The 19,598-nt window shown below is 42.5% G+C and overlaps 1 protein-coding gene and 1 long non-coding RNA gene across 5 annotated transcripts in view; one reads left to right on the top strand and one right to left on the bottom strand.

The window, feature by feature from the left end:
* The window catches only part of LOC118903179, a 46,741-nt gene extending 44,365 nt beyond the window's left edge, over nt 1-2,376 (bottom strand). The window contains exon 1 of the long non-coding RNA XR_005021741.1: nt 2,324-2,376. This is a non-coding gene — a long non-coding RNA (uncharacterized LOC118903179). The remainder of the gene's footprint in view (nt 1-2,323) is intronic.
* SETD2 (SET domain containing 2, histone lysine methyltransferase) overlaps nt 2,336-19,598 on the top strand; it is a 119,624-nt gene continuing 102,361 nt past the window's right edge. For 2 of the 4 annotated variants that reach the window (XM_036867939.1, XM_036867938.1), the window contains exon 1: nt 2,860-3,088. In XM_036867939.1, the coding sequence (XP_036723834.1) occupies nt 3,018-3,088 (71 nt within the window). In that variant the 5' untranslated portion in view covers nt 2,860-3,017. Of the gene's footprint in view, nt 3,089-19,598 lie in introns of all 4 variants that reach the window. The other 2 variants (XR_005021739.1, XM_036867940.1) reach the window with 2 other exon arrangements.

The following is a 19,598-nucleotide window of genomic DNA, read 5'->3' as shown; positions in this document are numbered from 1 at the left end:
GCCCAAGTACATGTTCCAAGGATGCCTTCTCTTTGAATTTAAAATACGTGTACAGAGAACTCCTAGTACAGTGACAGATGAGGCCATTAAATAGTACTCAATCTTCCAACAATCTTGCCTGTAAAAACTCGGTTCATTTATTTATGTTTGGGGCTTAGTATTTCCCACTGAATCCCATAGTCTGGCATGCTTATTGGGTTCTAACCAGACTAATGCTATCTTAAGACCAGGTATTATCAAGACCAGCTGCACCTCCTGCAAGAGAACTACTTACTTTGTTATTTAGGAAACAGGAAACTTGTAACTGACTGCTTTTTTCTCATTCACCTCAGTTTAGGCCCTTATCACCTCATACTTAAATTATTTTAGCCACATCCACCTATAATTAAAGTAGTCCTGGGCTTCCCTGGTGGCGCAGTGGTTGAGAGTCTGCCTGCCAATGCAGGGCATACGGGTTCGAGCCCTGGTCTGGGAAGATCCCACATGCCACGGAGCAGCTAGGCCCGTGAGCCACAATTACTGAGCCTGCGCGTCTGGAGCCTGTGCTCCGCAACAAGAGAGGCTGCGATAGTGAGAGGCCCGCGCACCGCGATGAAGAGTGGCCCCCGCTTGCCACAACTAGAGAAAGCCCTCGCACAGAGACGAAGACCCAACACAGCCAAAAATAAATAAATAAATAAACAAAGTAAACAATTCGTTTAAAAAAATACATTAAAAAAAAAAAAAAAAAGTAGTCCTTTCCTGTCTGTCCAATGTCAAGTGGCTCCCAATGGCCTATGTGGCATCTAAGGCACAGGGCTCCAATCCATTCTTTCAAAGCCTAAAACATAACACTTAATGAGAGGTATTGTGCAAGCATGTTTTATACAATTTAGTTCAATAATCACAACACTCTGTGCAGTGGATAATGCCTCTATTTTACAGATGAGGCACTGGAAGCATGAAAAGTAACCATGCCTAATGTCACAAAGTTAGAAAGTGGTGGGCTGGTATACAATGCCTCGCAGCTCTTAACCACTGTACTATAACGTCTGAGTGAGTGCTTGTTATTTGTTGAAGGTTTAAAGCTTTACAAATACTATCTCATTGGATCCTTAAAACAGTGAGGTCCTGTCCACATTAATATTCTCATCTTACAATGAGAAAAAGCAGATAAATTAAGTAATATTCATAGTTTGTAAAGAAGTGGCCATGGGAGACTTGAACCAAGGGAGTCAGACAGGCTCTGGACCTGCATGACATGCCTAAAAACCAACAAAAAAGCCAAAATAATCCCCAAGTGAGAAACAATGATGATAAAGCACTAACAGACAGTGACAACATACATATATGTGTTTACACACACACACACACACACACACACACACACGATATAAAAAAGAGTTAGTAAAGGATGTCTAGTCTCTTATACTGTCGGTTGCTAAAACGGAATACCATAGACTGGGTGGCTATAAACTACAGAAATTTATTTCTCACAGTTTTGGAGGCTGATAGTTGGAGATCAGAGTGCCAGAACGGCTGAGTTCTGGTGAGGAGGACCTTCTTCTGGGTTGCACACTGTTTTCTCCTTGTATCCTCAGGGCAGACAAGGAGAGAGCTCAACGGACTTTTATAAGGGCACTAATCCCATTATTCATGCAGGCTCCACTCTCATGACCTAATCACCTCCCAAACGTCCCACCTTCTAATACTATTATATTGGGGGACAGAATTTCACATATAAATTTGTGGGGTGGAGTACACGTTCAGTCCATAACACATACCTCCATCCAATTGTTTGCTGGTAAAATCCGATTCAAAATTACAGTGGAAAAAAAAAAAAAAACAACTACAAAAAATCTGATCTTATGAACCTCCCTTAGAGTTTAGCTAATGGCTTTATGTACTCTTGTTTCTTCTTCCAAAAATAACAGACTCACAGCCCTTTCAAGTTGTCCTACTTCATCTTACCATGTCGTTTTTGCAGGAAAGTGATTAATAAACTTTTCTTAAAAGATATTTCCTCCAAGGCCTTTAAGAACCACGCAGAAGACGGGATCCGCAGCTCCCAGATGCTGGGGTGGGGGCAGAATACGTACAGCTCCAGGTGGAGGTGTGGGTGGTGGAACGCAGCCCGGCAACGGGCGGACGGGGCCCAGCCGACCCAGCGGGGGCGGGAGGTAGGAAGGGGCGTCCCCAGAGCTCGGCTTTAGGGCGAATCCCCAGCCTAGCTCCGCTTCCGTACTTGCTGAGGGGACGAGATGAAGAGGCAACAGGGAGAAAAAGCGAGGAAAAATAAAGGAGAGAGGGGCGAGAGGCACGGGAGAAGCGGCGACCGCCTTACCTCAGAGCCCGCAGGCCCGGGGGAGGGGCCCTCGGCGCCGCTGCGGACTCCGGCGCTCCGGGAGGGCAGGTCTTCGAGAGCGGCGGAGCAGGCAGGCTAGTGTGCCGGCGGGTTCGGGCTGTTTCCCCGTCGTCGCCGGCAAACAACCCCGGGGCGCGCCGGGTCACGCCTCATCGCCCCGCCGCCAAGCGGGCCCGAGGGAGGGTTCGCGGCGCAGCGGCTCTCGGCCCGGGGCGGGCCAACGGCGCTCAGGCCTGGGGCTTATTGTTCCAGGAAGTCGCTGGCGAAGTCGGGCCGGGTCCGCGGGCTGCGCACAGCCCCTCCCGCTCCTCCCGCTCCTCCCGCTCCTCCCGCTCCTCCCGCTCCGGCCTGAGGACAACCGGCAGCTGCCGGCGCGCCGACTGGCGGCGGACTAGCGTCGGGTGCGTGTCTCTTTAAGGGGCCGGGCCTGTGCTGCAGAGGGGAGGGCGGGGTAAGCGTCGTTCCCCATGTGAGTGTGTGGGGGAGAGAGCGGCGGGCGGGCGCCGGAGGGAGGGAGCGAGCGAGCGAGCAAGCGACGCGGGCCGCCCCTGCCGCCGCCGCCGCCGCCGCCGCCGCCGCCGCCGCGGTCGGACCAGCGGCCTCCTCCCCTCCCCTCCCTCCCGTCGCCCTGCCGCGGGGAGGGGGCTCGCGTCGCCGTCTCCAGCCGCTCCCGATGAAGCAGCTGCCGCCGCAGCCGCCTCCGAAGATGGGGGATTTCTACGACCCCGAGCACCCGACCCCTGAGTAAGTATCAGCTCAGCGGCTTCCCGCTGCCCTCGGCCGCCTCAGCGCAAGCCGAGGGCGGCGCGTCCTGACGGGTTGTGGCGCGGGGAGTAACGGGCCTGCGGTGGACTCGCGCAGGCGGCGTGGGGAGCAGGCCCGCGCCGCCGCCACCGGCCCCTTGTCCGGGCCGCCGCGGGCCGGCGGTTGGGCCCGGCGTTGGCGCCGCTACTCGCGTCGCAGCGGCGGTTGGGCCGGGCCGGTGGGGGAGGGGCGGCGCGGCCTCTGCCGCCACCGCCGCGTCTGCACCGACCCGGCCGGCCCGAGGCTCGGCGGTCTCCTCCGGCTCCTCGCGGCCTGCGCGGGCCGCGCTACAGACGAAGGGACCGAGTCTGAGGAGCAGCCGGTGCCAGACTCGGCGAGAGGGCACTGGCGAGGGTAGGCCGCGAATCCCCGGGCTCGGGTGAAAGTCTGGCCCGTCGCCTGGCCTACCGGCGACGGCGGCTCCGACCGGAAGGGCCTAGCGTGCGTCTCTCGGCCCAAGGCGGCCGAGGGCCCCGCGCTGCACTCTCGGTTTTGATTTTTTTCTCCTGGAACTCGATCCTGGCCTGGTAGTGCTTCCGGCTTCATATTCTGCACCTTTGGCATTTGTAATGGTGGCGAGGTTCGAGTGGCCCCAATGTTGAGGTGACACCGGGTTTGTTTTTCCGCCCGGAGGTGAAAGCGTCCGCAGCGGCATACGTTCTCTACTAGATTCTGAGATTTGCACACTTTCGGACACTCTACTTCCTTGGTAGCAGCAACCTCTTACCCTGAACGGATGACTTTCTACTCCTTTTGAAGACTTTGTTAAAAAGCAAGAATCGTTTGAGGATTCTATAAACAGACAGTGTTCTAGAAAACCGAAATATCGTTTTGCCCAATAGTATGTTTTCAGCTTAGGACATTTTTACATTTTTGTTGTGGGCTGTGTCTGCTACTGTATCTGATATCTCAAGAGAGCTTCCACTCCAGAGCCTGGATTCACTTATTTCTCTGCATCCTCACAAGAGTATTGTTTTAAAAAGCTATCCTTAAACTCCATTTGCTGGTGTTGGTTAAGTCTAGACCTACGAATATGACTCATTTCAAACTTAACAGTTGATAGGGATTTCAAATGAAATTCACTTTTATGGCCAGAATGATTCCAAGAGATATGCTCTTTTGACACATTTTACCTTAGTTTTGGTGTGGCTCTTTATAGGCTTTTGGTTTGAGACTTGGAAAACCTCAACAACAACAAAAAAATTCTGTATCATGATCCAATAAACGCTTATTGAGCACTTGTACTGTCTAAAATAACGTGCTAGCTCCTGAATGGGCTAAGTGGCTGCTTTCAGTTCCTTTTACCAGGTTGTTTGGTGAAGTCCAGAAGCTTTAAGTATCACATTCTTACACTTCTTGGGGGAAAACATAATTTTTCATACTACGTGGGAAAATGGACTTAGAAGTGCATCTCTGATAGACGTGAATGTGGAGAGGAATCAAGAATGTTTTATTTTTTTATATAAGGTCTTGGAGTTTTTATTTTCACTGCTTTTTGGCAGTGGAGATTTCTAATTTCTAAGTGACTAAGTGCTAAAATACATGTGTGTATGTGTGTGTATTAACCTACTTAGAGTATGTAAAGAATTATAAAATGTTTTATTTCATAATACTGTAAGAATTGGAAGGGCTCTTGATAGGAGGCATCCTGAACGATATCCCCTGTTTTACAGATGCCGGAATTGAAGCCTAGATAAGTGAAGTGACAACAAATCCTATGAGGTAGTATGTATAAACTAGTTAGGGTTTGTAATATTGGAGAGAGAAAAGCAGTATAGTGGAGGGTTAAAGAACTTGGATTTCAGAGTCAGGCAGACCTGTGTTTGAACACTCGTTGAACCTTGAACAAGTGACTTAATCTCGCCAAGTTTGAGTTTTCTCATCTTTGAAATAGGTGTCATAATGGAAGCAACCTCATAGGGCTTTTGGGAGAATCAAATGAGAATAACATATGGAAAGCACTTGGCCCAGAGCATGGCACGGGTAAGTGCTTCTAGCTGGGGTCATCAAGGAACACTTAAGAGGATTTTAAGTCAAGCATGAAAAGATTATGTGGGCTAGAGAGGTGGTGCCATGGCTGGGGGGGAGGAATGACCAAGTGACCTTTATAGACTTCAGATAGTTTGAAATGCTTCTTAGACACATGAAGAAATGAAGCATGAAACTTAAACCCAGTTTGATTGAAGTAACAGTTGGAACCTGATGTTCTGTGTTTGCCTTCTACCGAGTATTTAATCAGACACAGCTGTAAGACCTGGCTTTTCCTGTGGCATATAGGATTGTGTTTCAGGTGAAAGTGGCTGTAATCACCTGAGTATCAGTGTTTTAGGTGTCTGCTGTTGGGCAGGCCCCGGGCCAGGTGTTGAGGGCACTACAAATTAGATCCAGTCAGAGTCTTCAAGGAATTCTTCTAATGAGAGACATAGGCAAGTACTTTACAATGATAGAAGTGCTGTTTTTTTAATATATGCATGTTTACTTTGTGCCAAACATAGGCATACTAGAGGTGAGTGGTGTACAAAACAGTTTTGCTAGTGTGGGCACCCCTCCTAGTGCGGGGTGAAAAACAATAAATAATAATGGAATGTTCAAAGGTAAGTGCTTTGGAAAATGGAGCACGGTAAGGGGGATTCAGAATTTCTGGGGTAGATGTTGAAATTTAAAATGAGGTGGGGCTTCCCTGGTGGCGTAGTGGTTGAGAGTCTGCCTGCCAATGCAGGGGACACGGGTTCAAGCCCTGGTCTGGGAGGATCCCACATGCCGCGGAGCAACGAAGCCCGTGTGCCACAACTACTGAGCCTGCGCGTCTGGAGCCTGTGCTCCGCAACAAGAGAGGCCGCGATAGTGAGAGGCCCGCGCACCGCGATGAAGAGTGGCCCCCACTTGCCGCAACTAGAGAAAGCCCTCACACAGAAACGAAGACCCAACACGGCCATAAATAAATAAATAAATAAATAAAATAAAATTTAAAATGAGGTGAACTGGGTGAGTCTTCTTGAGAGTGATATTTAGGCAAAGACTTAAAAGGGAGGAAGTTAGCCTGGTTAACGTCTGGGGAGAAAGCTTTCCAAGTAGAGGGAATAGTTTGTTCCAAGGTGCTGAGGCTGACCTAGTGAGTTCTGCTCAGTATGGCTAGAATGGAATGAACAAAAAAGTAATAGTACATTATGTTGGGGTGGGGTACAGATTTCACAGGGCTTGGTAGAGGCTTTATAAGGACTTTGCCTGGAGTTTTCAACCAAGGAGTGACATGATCTGCTTTCAGCTTCTGAAGAATCACTCAGTTTGCAGGGGGGAACAACAGTAGAGGCAGGGAGACTTATAATTGTAAGGAAGCTAGAAATCTAGGAGGGAGATGCTGGTGACTTGTATCAGGGCGGTAACAGGAGATAGAAATGGTTGAATTCTGGATATATTTTGAAGATCAAACCAGTACGATTTGTTGATAGATCAGATGTGGCACGTAAGAGAGGAGTCAAGGATGATTCCAAGAGTTTTGGTCTGAGCAGTGAGAAAGATGGGGTTGCCATCAACTAAGATAGGGATGACCGTGAGAAGAGCAGGTTTGGGGAATAGATTAGGAGTTCAGTTTTAGACGTGGTAGGTTTGAGATGCCTGTTACACATTCTGGTTGAATTGATATCCAAGTCTGGAATTTAGAGGAAGGGTCTGGACTAGAGATAAACTTTGTAGTCATCAACTTAAGTAGTATTCAAAGCCACAAGACTGGATGAGACCACCAAGAGATCCAGTGTAGAAAGAGAGAAGGACCCAGGATTGGTCCTTTTAAACTGCAGTGTTAAGAGGATTGATATAGTGGGCAGTGTTAACATGGATGGCATCCATAAACTTAGGGGGAAAATTACCTCTTCACTAACCTCTAACTAGAAGTTAGCATTCCTTTTAATTATTAATGTAAACAGCAAACTACAGTACTATTAACAGTACCTGTGATTTTACTACTAGTACAAATCACAGATATTATATTGTGATTATTGTAGATATCTCAAAGTATTATTTATGTTCATCATTACATAGAAATTATAGTAAATAGGAGATCCACCACTAGATTGTTGAGAAGCATATATATACTACTATATCATACATTTGGGTTTTTTGTCCCCAAGGTAATTGGTCCCCTTTGTTTATTTCATATATTTAAAAATACTAAGCTGAGAAGGAATTTGCAGGCTTCATCAGACTGCAGAATGGTCCAAGGCACAAAAAATGTTAAACCCTTGAGCTCTGGATCCTAATTCCTGGTTTAGAATCTCACCTCTTTTACTTAATAGCATTATGAACCTGGGCAAATTTTGTAATGACTCTGTGCCTTAGTGTCCTTATATGTAAAGTCAGGATCATAACAGTATTTTCTACAAAGGGTTTTATGAGGATTTAAGAATTAGGACAGTGTTAACTCTTTTATTATTAGTATTGGATGGAAAGATGCAGCTAGAAAGAACAGTACTTTACAAGGCACCATGATACGAAAAGCATGGTGAATTTGGCAAAAATAAAGTTTATTAACTGGGAAAAAATACTTCGGCATGTCAAATAAAATATAAAGCAGTGAAGATAGTTGTGTTCTCATAAAATTCTCATAATTCATCTAAGTTACAATGGGGATAGAGATGCCATAGGAAGCCAACTGAAAGAATAACGTGGTCACCAGATTCCACATATGGTCTGGACCTTTAGTAGCTTTGCAGCCAGTACATAATTCAGTTTTTGTTATTTTATAAGAGAGAAATAGCTCTGTAGTGATTGAGGTATGTTCTACAGGCCAGGGTACAGTCTTCGGTAGGTACATGGGAGGCCAAAATATTACTTGGAGGCTTTCCTGGTAATCACAGAAAGCCTGGTGGAACTATCCTAGTACTTAGGATAGAGTATACCTCTCCAGAATTCATGTCCCTCTTTGCTCTTGCCTTATCTAGATTTCAGGCCCACCAAACTTCTACTGACACACTATGTCTTTAGAAAGGTATCAAGCAACAGTTGATACAGTTGTGTTTTCCTAAGAAATGTTCAAGCTGCCAAGCCATATCTATCAATCATACTTTTCTAGTGTTAGTGGGACTTTTGTGTTTCACATTTTCTCTGCCACTTTTCACTGTAGTGATTAATTGATTTAATCTAGTCCCCTTTAAATTGAAATGCATTATGATTTACTCTTTAACAGATATTTATAATAATTTTTCTTAACCCTGATACTTAGTGTTGTTCTATGAGCATTGTCAGTTTTTTCAGAGAAGCTATAATAGTCATATGCTAGAATCAAAAGTTGACTAGCTTCATCATTTCTGTTAATTCTTCCAGGATACTATAGAGCACCTTATTTTGTAACGCACTAAGGGCTACTATTGTAAGACCCTGAGAGACGTTTCATATTAGAAACTGAAACATTTACACCTAGAGTAACTGAAAGTCAGGTTTAGGATTCTTCCTTTTCCTTTCTGAGAGAGATCCACTCTCTAGGGGGAAGGAATCTTTTATTTTGAAAAAAAATTCAGACTTGCAGGGAAGTTTTAAGAATAGTATAGTGAACTCCTGTATTTTCACCTAGATTGACCAGTAGTTGAAATTTCACTACATTTGCTTTATCTTTCTATATAAAAACATATATACCTGTGTTTGTTTATTTTTGGCTGAACCATTTGAGAGTAAGGTGTAGGCACCATCACCCTTCACCGCTGAATAGTTCATAGTACTACCTAAGAATAAGCATTCTCTCAGATAACCAATGTACAGTAATTAAATTCAGGCAATTTAACATTTATAATAATACACCTGATATATGTTCATATTTAAAGTGTGCCTATTATCCCAATAGTGTCCTCTTTTTTCAGTCTGGGATTACACATTGGATTTAATTGTCATGTCTCTTAGTCTTCTTTATTCTGAGGATAGAGCTTTAAATTCAAGGTTTGAAGGTACTTTACTACTATTATCTCTTTGTACTAACCATCAGTGTGGTATTTTGAAAACAATAACAATGTCTGGTAATAGATTTGAAATGATTTCTTTTTTTATTTTTATTTATTTATTTTTTTGGCCTCACCGAGCGTCATGCTGGATCTTAGTTCCCTGACCAGGGTTCAAACCTGTGCCCCCTGCATGGAAGTGCAGAGTCTTAACCACTGGACCACCAGGGAAGCCCTGAAATGGTTTCTTTTTTTAATTACCAAAACAATAAATGCTTATTGCGAAAGGGTAAGATAATACAGATGTTTATAGAGGAAAAAGTAAAAATCCACCTTTAGCATCTCCTTCTGGCTCCATCTCTTCAAATCCCGCATCCAAGAGGTAACCACTACTGACAATTTAGTGTATTCCTTTCCAGACCTTTTGTTTTTGTCTACTGCACATATAGTATCATCTACATGCTTGCATTTACATATAAGATGTGCTTATCTTTTTTTAACAGGGAATATTCTATACTGTGGATGTACTGTGTTAAGTTGCTTTGTTTTCTTACCATGTTAAGGAGTTTAAAAGGGCCTTAGGATATGTGCTGTGTGGAAAATGTCTCCTCCAAGTATATCAGGTAGTGTATGATGGTGTTTTGCGATTCTCTTTAGAGTTTGATTCCTATATTTCTCTCTTTTCTTTTTTAAAATTTTATTTTTTTGTCCATACTTATTTCTGTTTGTCCTGTCTGGTGCTGATGTATTAAATAGCTTTTATTCCTGCCCTTTGATTAATTGGTTGCTTATTTTAAAAACTCAAGGTGTGGGCTTCCCTGGTGGTGCAGTGGTTGAGAGTCTGCCTGCCAATGCAGGGGACACGGGTTCGAGTCCTGGTCTGGGAGGATCCCACATACCGTGGAGCAGCTGGGCCCTTGAGCCACAACTACTGAGCCTGCGCATCTGGAGCCTGTGCTCCGCAACAAGAGAGGCCGCGATAACGAGAGGCCCGCGCACCGCAATGAAGAGGGGCCCCCACTTGCCGCAACTAGAGAAAGCCCTTGCACAGAAATGAAGACCCAACACAGCTAAAATAAATAAACAAATAAATAAATAATAAAAATAAAAGGAATTCCTTAAAAAAAAAAACTCAAGGTGTTTAAGTATAGTCTCTTGAAAATGGTTGATTTGAAGCTTGCCAACAAACTAGCCAACTGAAAATTCAATAGGTTTGCTTTTTTTCATAATGGGAATTATATTTGGAAGTGTACTTTCATGGATTCAAATGAGAGGCAATTTTTGTCATTCTTGGTTACCATACACTAATCAGGTGTTGTATTTGAGTCCCTTAGCTTTAGAATTAATGTATAATGTCCTTTATGTTTAATTTGGTAGTTTTTTTTTTTTAATTAATTTATTTATGGCTGTGTTGGGTCTTCGTTTCTGTGCGAGGGCTTTCTCTAGTTGTGGCAGGCGGGGGCCACTCTTCATCGCGGTGCGCGGGCCTCTCATTATCGTGGCCTCTCTTATTGCGGGGCACAGGCTCCAGACGCGCAGGCTCAGTAATTGTGGCTCACGGGCCCAGCTGCTACGTGATATGTGGGATCCTCCCAGACCAGGACTCGAACCCGTGTCCCCTGCATTGGCAGGCAGACTCTCAACCACTGCGCCACCAGGGAAGCCATAATTTGGTAGTTTTTTTTTTTAAATCAAGCTCAATGGTTATTTCAGTATCTTTTCCAACTGAGCAAATACTTTGGTCATTTAGATGGAGGTTTAAAGTTGGTGTGAATTCCTAAAGATGCTTTTTATTTTAGAATGCCTTTTCTGTCCGATGCTAACATCTCACAAGTGAAAATATCCTTAAAATGGTGTGGGTATTGATAGGAATTTGATCGTGCTGGCAGGCTGCTACCAGGTCTGCTTACTGGGAGCACTGCTGTGAGCTTGTAAGAACCTGGAGCAAGTGGTGGTTTCTGACTGTAGCTCTTCCTGCTGCCCACTTCCTGCCAAGTACAGTTAGACTCTCTTTGGGGAGGGCTGTGTAGTAATCACCAATATTTGCTTCATGATTAGCTCTTTGGAGACTCATGGACTAACTTGTATTTTGAGTCTTGTGTGTGATATTTTGCTTCTTGGTGAATAGTTGTTAATTATATATGCTCTACTTTAGTAGGCAGAAGATGCCATGTTTAAAATTTTTATGAATTTTGTATGAATGTAAATTAGAGCTAACATTTTTCATAAATTGTATAGATGGATGCAAAAACCTTTTTTTGGAAGTCCATTTTTCTGAACCTGAGCACACACACAAACTTTCTAAAATTGCCTGGTTAAATATATAACTCTTCCATTAATTTCTCAATTCTAGTATCTATATCAACTCTAAAACACATTTTATGGTACTGCTTCTGTGCTGAAAGTTTAGTTAAGGATTATCTATAGTAAACAGTTGAATTTTGTTGAGGTACAATAAAACATTTTGTTAGAAATAGGTGAAAATGTACTACTGAAGTTTTCCTCAAGGTCACCATCATAGGTATCTTATTTAAGCTTAAGTTTACTGTATCCATTAAAAAATTAAAAAATCTGTTATGGGTATATTATTATTTAGGAAACCAATTGTATAAATTATGAAAAATATAGTACGGAGTTTTCTTGGCAGATTAACAGCAGTTTGACGAATTAATGTTAATAACTAAATAGTAACAAATTGAAACAGTGGTAGTTGAGTATAAAACAAGTATTTCCCCAGTTATAGAATGCTCATGTGTATTATAGAGAGACAGTGAGACTACCAAAAAATACTTGGTGCTCACCTTTCTTTGACTCCTTTTCTTTATTACTAGACAAGATAATGATAGTGTCAGAGGATACGAAATTGGAGCAGGAGTTGGAACCTATGATAGGACATTTTTTTCAGCTGTGCATATGCTAGCTGCAAAATTTGTTAGCTATGTGCTTTTGTGAAATGTACTCATAGCTTAAGTATTTTCATTATTATTATTTTTTCCATATAAATATTTTAAAAGATGTATTTGTATACATGTGTATTTTTATAATTCTCCAACTTTTAAGATACTTTGGGTGGTTACTAATAGACAGCATCAAGAAAGACTAATATTTCATTGGAGCCTGTCTGTTTTAGCATTCATCCATTCTCTTGCATGATCTAGACTTGTTGGTTCTGTTGCTAGGACCTAAGGGATTTTGTAGTCCTATGTGCCAGAAAATCCAAGGACCATGATGAATATGTTTTAGAGACTTATTCTTTTAAATGGAGGAATCCCAGTAACTAGCAGCTGGGAACATAGTAGTATGTGCTTAGTATTGGTAAATGTTTGAGTTGACCTGATTCTTCATTACTGTCATTATTCTGTTTTTCTCATAGAGTGAATAGCAGCATTAATAATAACTGACATTGAAAGACCGTCTTAAATAACTATTAGATTAGGAGAGAGGAGGTCAGGGTACTGAGTGGTATGTGTTGAGCTGATGAGAGTGATTGGTGCTCAAGACACTTTTTAGCCTTCTTCTGTTGATCCTGGTGGAGACAAACTAATGAAAATTAGAGATCTCATGGTGGTGGTCTGAGAGAGATTATGACAACTGCCTTTGGTGGGACAGTGTAGTGTGCTTTGTTACATCCCCCCCGCCCCAGTCTTTTTAGTTGTTTTATACTTGTGTATTTTCCGGAATGGATAACCTATTTAAACTAGGCCCGTGTGCTTTACTCTTGTTTGTCTTTTATTCAAATCCTTCAGATCAATAGTTTCATTTATCTCATTATGAACATTAGGGGCCAAAAGGAAGTGAGGAAGCTACAAATGCAGTGATAAATCAAGGGGTGTTTTTAAATATACCATAAAGCTGTGACATTGAAAAATGGTGGAAAACTTGGTACTCTAAAAATTGAGGCTTTTGTTCTGTAGGATAGTTGATGCTTTTTTTAAAAAGCGTAATTGCTTAGCTCTATAATTTTCTTTTTTTTAAATTTTTTATTGAAGTATAGTTGATTTACAATGTTGTGCCAATCTTTGCTGTATAGCAAAGTGACTCAGTTATACACATATAGATGTTCTCTTTTTTATATTGTTTTCCATTATGGTTTATCCCAGGAGATTGGATATAGTTCCCTGTGCCTAGGACCTTGTTATTTATCCATTCTAAATGTAATAGTTTGCATCTACCAACCCCAAACTCCCAGTCCACCCCTCTCCCTCCCCCACTCCCCCTTGGCAACCACAAATCTGATCTTTATGTCTGTGAGTCTGTTTCTGTTTTGTAGATAAGTTCATTTGTGCCATATTTTAGATTCCATATATAAGTGATATTATATGGTATTTGCCTTTCTCTTTCTGACTTACTTCACTTAGTATGATAGTCTCTAGGTCCATCCATGTTGTTACGAATGGCATTATTTCATTCTTTTTTATGGCTGAGTAGTATTCCATTGTATATATGTATCATATCTTCTTTATTCATTTCTCTGTCGATGGACATTTAGGTGGTTTCTGTGTCTTGGCCACTGTGAATAGTGCTGCTGTGAACATAGGGGTGCATATATCTTTTTGAATTATAGTTTTGTCTGGATATATGCCAAGGATTGGGATTGCTGGATCATATGGCAACTCTATTTTTAGCTTTTTGAGGAACCTCCATACTGTTTTCCACAGTGGCTGCACCAATTTACATTCCCACCAACTGTGTAGGAGGGTTCCCTTTTCTCCACACCCTCTCCAGCATTTGTTATTTGTAGACTTTTTAAGTTTTATTTATTTAATTAATTTATTTTTTGCTGCGTGTGGGCTTTCTCTAGTTGGCGGTGGGCAAGGGCTACTCTATTGCGGTGCGTGGGCTTCTCATTGCGGTGGTTTCTCTTGTTGCAGAGCACAGGCTCTAGGCGCACGGGCTTAAGTGCCTGTGGCTCGCGGGCTCCAGAGCGCAGGCTCAGTAGTTGTAGCACATGGGCTTAGTTGCTCCGCGGCATGTGGGATCTTCCCGGACCAGGGCTCCAACCTGTGTCCCCTCCATTGGCAGGCAGATTCTTTTTTTTTTTTTTTTTTTTAATAAGATTTTTTTTTTTTTAATTTTTATTTACTTATTTATGGCTGTGTTGGGTCTTCGTTTCTGTGCGAGGGCTTTCTCCAGTTGCGGCAAGCGAGGGCCACTCTTCATCGTGGTGCGCGGGCCTCTCACTGTCGCGGCCTCTCTTGTTGCGGAGCACAGGCTCCAGACGCGCAGGCTCAGTAATTATGGCTCACGAGACCAGCCGCTCCACGGCCTGTGGGATCCTCCCAGACCAGGGCTCGAACCCGTGTCCCCTGCATTGGCAGGCAGACTCCCAACCACTGCGCCACCAGGGAAGCCCGGCAGGCAGATTCTTAACCACTGAGCCACCAGGGAAGCCCTTATTATGGACTTTTTAATGATGGCCATTCTGACTGGTGTGAGGTGGTACTTCATTGTAGTTTTGATTTGGATTTCTCTAATAATTAGCAGTGTTGAGCATCTTTTCATGTGGCTTTTGGCCATCAGTATGGCTTCTTTGGAGAAAAGTCTAGTTAGGTCTTCTGCCCATTTTTTGATTGGTTTTTTTTTTTTTTTTGTTATTGAGTTGTAGGACCTGTTTGTATATTTGCAAATATTTTCTCCCAGTCTGTAGGTTGTCTTTTTGTTTATGGTTTCCTTTGCTGTGCAAAAGCTTAAAAGTTTGATTAGGTCCCATTTGTTTATTTTTGCTTTTATTTCTATTGCCTTGGGAGACTGACTTAAGAAAACATTGCTAGGATTTATGTCAGAATGTTTTGCTTACCTTCTCTTCTAGGAATTTTATGGTGTCATGTCTTATATTTAAGTCTTTATGCTCCATGGCTGTGATTTTAAAGGGCATGGGAGCTAGTGCCTCTCATTTTACAGAATAAGGAAGGAAAAGGAGGCCCAAAGAAGTTCACGCTATGCTCACTAGTTTAACGGCAGTACCACAACTTGAGCAAAGGTCTCTTCATTTACCGATTTGTCAAAGACTATCTTTTTAACGGTATTAAGAAATATTTGGAATAGCTGCCATTCATAATCAGCTGGATTTCTGTATTCTGAGTTGTTTTCCTGGGGGTCTTCTGGATTAGTTTTGAGGTGCTTATAATAGTTCAATTTGGAAGGTGCAGGGGATTCCCTAGTTGAGTTGGTTCTTTCGTCTGACTTTGCAGATATGTATTCTAGAGGATTAGAGGCCTTGACATCATTTCAGCAAAAGGTACGCTGGATATGTGGGTCATCCAGGTCTGCCCCTTTGGCCAAGTGCCTTTAGTCTGAAATCTGCATTGGAAATGAGCTTCTAGGAACTTTTAATCCCATATGAAACTCAAGCCTTGGTTTGTTGTCTTTCCATATATTAAGGAAAACCAGGAGAGGTACACATGTAGAGAACTTGCCTTTTGTTGAGAGGTGTAATGTTTGTTTTTATGCCTTTCTCGTGTCATGCATACTACTGCACTGCTGCTTGTGCTACTTTTTTTTTTTTTTTTTTTTTTTTTTTCAGTGCATACTGTGTCCAGGCCTTGAGGTAGTCCTAGTTCAAGGGTGCTGTTAGGACTTCAACTCATAGTTTTTGGACAGATGGACACAGTTCATAAGTAGCAATAATGAACATATTTGTGGGAGCATAAGATGCCAAAGAGACGTTCCTCATTGCTAATACTAAGGAATCAAAGTAGTTGCAGATTAACAGGAGAGACTATACAATCATGGTTACTTTGAAATAAGAAACTTGAATGTAACTTGCTAATGTCTGTAGATGTTTTTTCTACTTAAGAATTGTTTGGGAAATGGGGACCATTATTACTTTTACCTAAGTTCTTCTCAGTTGAACATCATTAAGACCCTAATTCAATTAATCTCTGATTTAGAAATTTACATTATTCAAGGTTAATTTTAAAACCAGTGCTTATTTTATGGTGCTGTAGAGGTAGAAAGAAGGTACACAAGTTTGGCAAATATTTAAATTGAACCTGCATCATACTTTGAAATTTCCCTGTTAGTAAATTTTCTTATCTTTAGTCTTCATTTAAAGAAAGTTTGAGGAGGATAAGTAACATTGTTTTGTCTGTTTCATTAACATTTCAGGTTAGTTATAGTTTAAACCTAGGTTTGCTAGAGTAATTTTTTTTTTAGTCCATCAGTGAACATAATACTTTGATTTTGTAAGAGGCACAATCTAGAACGGGGTTGGCAAACAGGCCACTGGGCCAAATCCAGCCTGCCTGCATGTTTTTGTACAGCCTGTGAACTAAGAGTGATTTTATATTTTTAGATGGTTAAAAAAATCAATAGAATAGTATTTTGTGACATGTTAAAATGATATGAAGTTGTAATTTCTATGTCCATAAATAAAGTGTTATGGGAACACAGCTATGCTCGCTCATTCACAGCAGTCTGTGGCCCCTCCCTCCCTCCCTCCCTCCCTCCCTCCCTCCCTCCCTCTCTCCCTCCCTCCCTCCCTCCCTCCTTCCCTCCCTCCCTCCCTCCCTCCCTCCCTCCCTCCCTCCCTCCCTCCCTCCCTCTCTCCCTCCCTTCCTTCCTTACTCTCTTTCTCTCTCTTTCTTGTCTTTATTGAATTTGTTACAATATTGCTTCTGTTTTATGTTTTGGTTTTTGGCCAGGGAGGCATGTGAGATCTTAGCTCCCCAACCGGGGATCAAACCCGTACCCCCTGCATTGGAAGGCGAAGTCTTAACCACTGGACCACCAGTGAAGTCCCTGTCTATGGCTGTTTTCACAAAAAAATGTTGGGAGTTGAGTAGTTGTGACAGAGACTGCAGGGCCTGCAAAGCCTAAAATACTTACTTTTTGTCTCTCTATAAAAAATTTGCATACACTTGCTCCAGAGCACTAATGAACGATCATATATCAAGTGTCTCATTTTCACGACTGCTTATGTACAGTTTTTGAATGTGTTACGTTTTCCAGAAAGCATGACCCATCCCAGTTTCATGCTTTTATTTTATTATTTATTTATTTTTAAAAATTTACTTGTTTATTCATTTATTTTTGGCTGCATTGGGTCTTTTTGTTGCTGCACGCAGGAGCTCTCTAGTTGCAGCGAGCAAGGGCTACTCTTTATTGTGGTGCGTGGGCTTCTCATTGCGGTGGCTTCTCTTGTTGCGGAGCACGGGCTCTAGGTGTGCGGGCTTCAGTAGTTGTGGCACGTGGGCTCAGTAGTTGTGGCTCACGGGCTCTAGAGCTCAGGCTCAGTAGTTGTGGTGCCCGGACTTCGTTGCTCCGCGGCATGTGGGATCTTCCCAGACCAGGGCTCGAACCTGTGTCCCCTGCATTGGCAGGCGGATTCTTAACCACTGTGCCACCAGGGAAGTCCCCAGTTTCATGCTTTTAGAGTGGCTTGGTAAGAAGCCCCAACTTGGCATTAGAGTGATGATATCACAGGTTGGAATAATTACTTGTATTTTATGTTTCTTTTTTATGATAAGCTTTCAAGGAAAGAGTTTTAAACTTTCATGTTGTTCTCATACTGTCAGGAGAACAGAATTTAACGTAAGGAATTGGTTAAAAGCGTTTTTGGAGAACTAAGAAAATGAAAAGGGGACACTGAGGTAACAGAAAGGCAGAAGTAGCTACTTGCCCTAGGGCTGGGAGAAAAAAGGGAAGAGGGTGTGGTTACCAGAACCCAGAAGCTTGAGTAGGGCCCCTCTTGGAGCTGAAATTTCCAAAGGAGGGATATTGGACAACTGGTGCTTGTGTGTGAGGAATTGCAGTCAGGCTGGTCTGGGATTTTGGGAAAAAGGTAGAAACTGGAATCGACGCCAGGATGAAATGCATTAATGGGTCCATACACATAGGAACTGTGACCAATAAGAAGGAGCATATATATTCCCTCTTATTCTTCCAGCCTTTGATTCTTCCTCTAGCACCTGCTATTACTATCAAAGGAGAAATGTAGTTTATAGGGTCCTAATCATACTTTAACAAACTAGAGTGTGGAAAATGTGGGCTAGAAGCTGGAAGAAAATGTCTTAATAAATGGCATGTGGTCTAAACATATTGAAAATTTCTCAAAGCCCCAGGTAAAAAATGATTGTAGTGTATTTTCAGGAATCTGGGAAGGAAAAAAAAAATCCAAAAGAAGATTTTTGGATGAGCACTGTGAAGCTTCTGGGAACCTTTTTGTTTGGTTTTGTTTTTTCAGGTCATAAGGTCTATTTAATCCCCACACATTGCACTGTTCTGGAGGCATTGTTTTAAAGTGAAAGCCTAGCTTTCTGTTTTCCTTGGTCTGTTGGGTACGATAGGAGTGAAAGGAGTGAAGAATAGAACTTTATTAGCAGTTAAACCCTAACATATAGAAAGTGGAGACTTTCTGTATATGCTTCAACTTAGCATTGTCTACTACCCCAAAATAGAAAAATAAATACTTACTTTCTTATTGCAGTGGCTTCTCTTGTTTTGGAGCACAGGCTCTAGGCACGCAGTTATCAATTATTTAGAAAGTAAGGGGTTCCAAATAGAATAAAGCTAACTCGTGCATGTTCTGGTTTAGTTAGTGTTTCTCAAACTATCTGTGGTGAAAGACCAGGGTTTTTGGTTTTTTAAAAAATTTATTTATTTTTGGCTGCGTTGGTTCTTCGTTGCTGCGCTCGGGCTTTCTCTAGTTGTGGTGAGCGGGGGCTATCTTCGTTGCTATGCGCGGGCTTCTCATTGCGGTGGCTTTTCTTGTTGCGGAGCATGGGCTCTAGGCACGCGGGCTTCCATAGTTGTGGCTCGTGGGCTCTAGAGCGCAGGCTCAGTAGTTGTGGCGCATGGGCTTCATTGCTCCGTAGCATGTGGGATCTTCCCAGACCAGGGCTTGAACCCACGTCCCCTGCATTAGCAGGCAGATTCTTAACCACTGCGCCACCAGGGAAGCCCAAGACCAGGGTTTTTGTTTCTGTTTTTTTCCAGTCTGTCATGGACTGATACTTTTAAAACATAATAAATATGAATTCCTACAAAAATGAAGTTTAAAATTTAGATATTCAGAATACAGTGTCACTGATGGAACAGTTATGTATCTTGATTGTGATAGTGGTTACATGAGTCTATACATGAAATAAAATTGTGTAGAACTACTCACACAAACGAATATGAATGCAGGTTAAGAATGGTGAAAACCAGATAAGGTCTAATCTGGTTAAAAGTAATGTACCAATGTCAATTAACTGGTTTTGTTTTGGACTATAGCTATATAAGATATCACCATTGGAGGGAGCTCGGTGAAGAGTACAGAGACTGTACTGTTTTTGCAACTTCCTGTCAGTCTGTAATTATTTCAAATTAAAAACTAGAAAAAACATGAGCCTGCTGATCACTGGTCAAGATTATATTGCTGTAACAGTAGTTTCCAGACTGTAGTCTCAATTTCTGTAGTTACGGATATATGACAAACGGAGCCAGTTGGCATTGTTTGAACACCACAGTTAAGTGTTAACTCCCTGCCCCTCTTGGCTTCTCTATATTTTTTTTACCATTCTCTTCAGTCTGTTCCTACCTTT

Source organism: Balaenoptera musculus, chromosome 11 (genome assembly GCF_009873245.2).
Source record: "Balaenoptera musculus isolate JJ_BM4_2016_0621 chromosome 11, mBalMus1.pri.v3, whole genome shotgun sequence".
Taxonomy (NCBI): Eukaryota; Metazoa; Chordata; class Mammalia; order Artiodactyla; family Balaenopteridae; genus Balaenoptera; species Balaenoptera musculus.
Note: the sequence above shows the minus strand (reverse complement) of the source record. Positions and strands in the feature narration are given on the sequence as shown.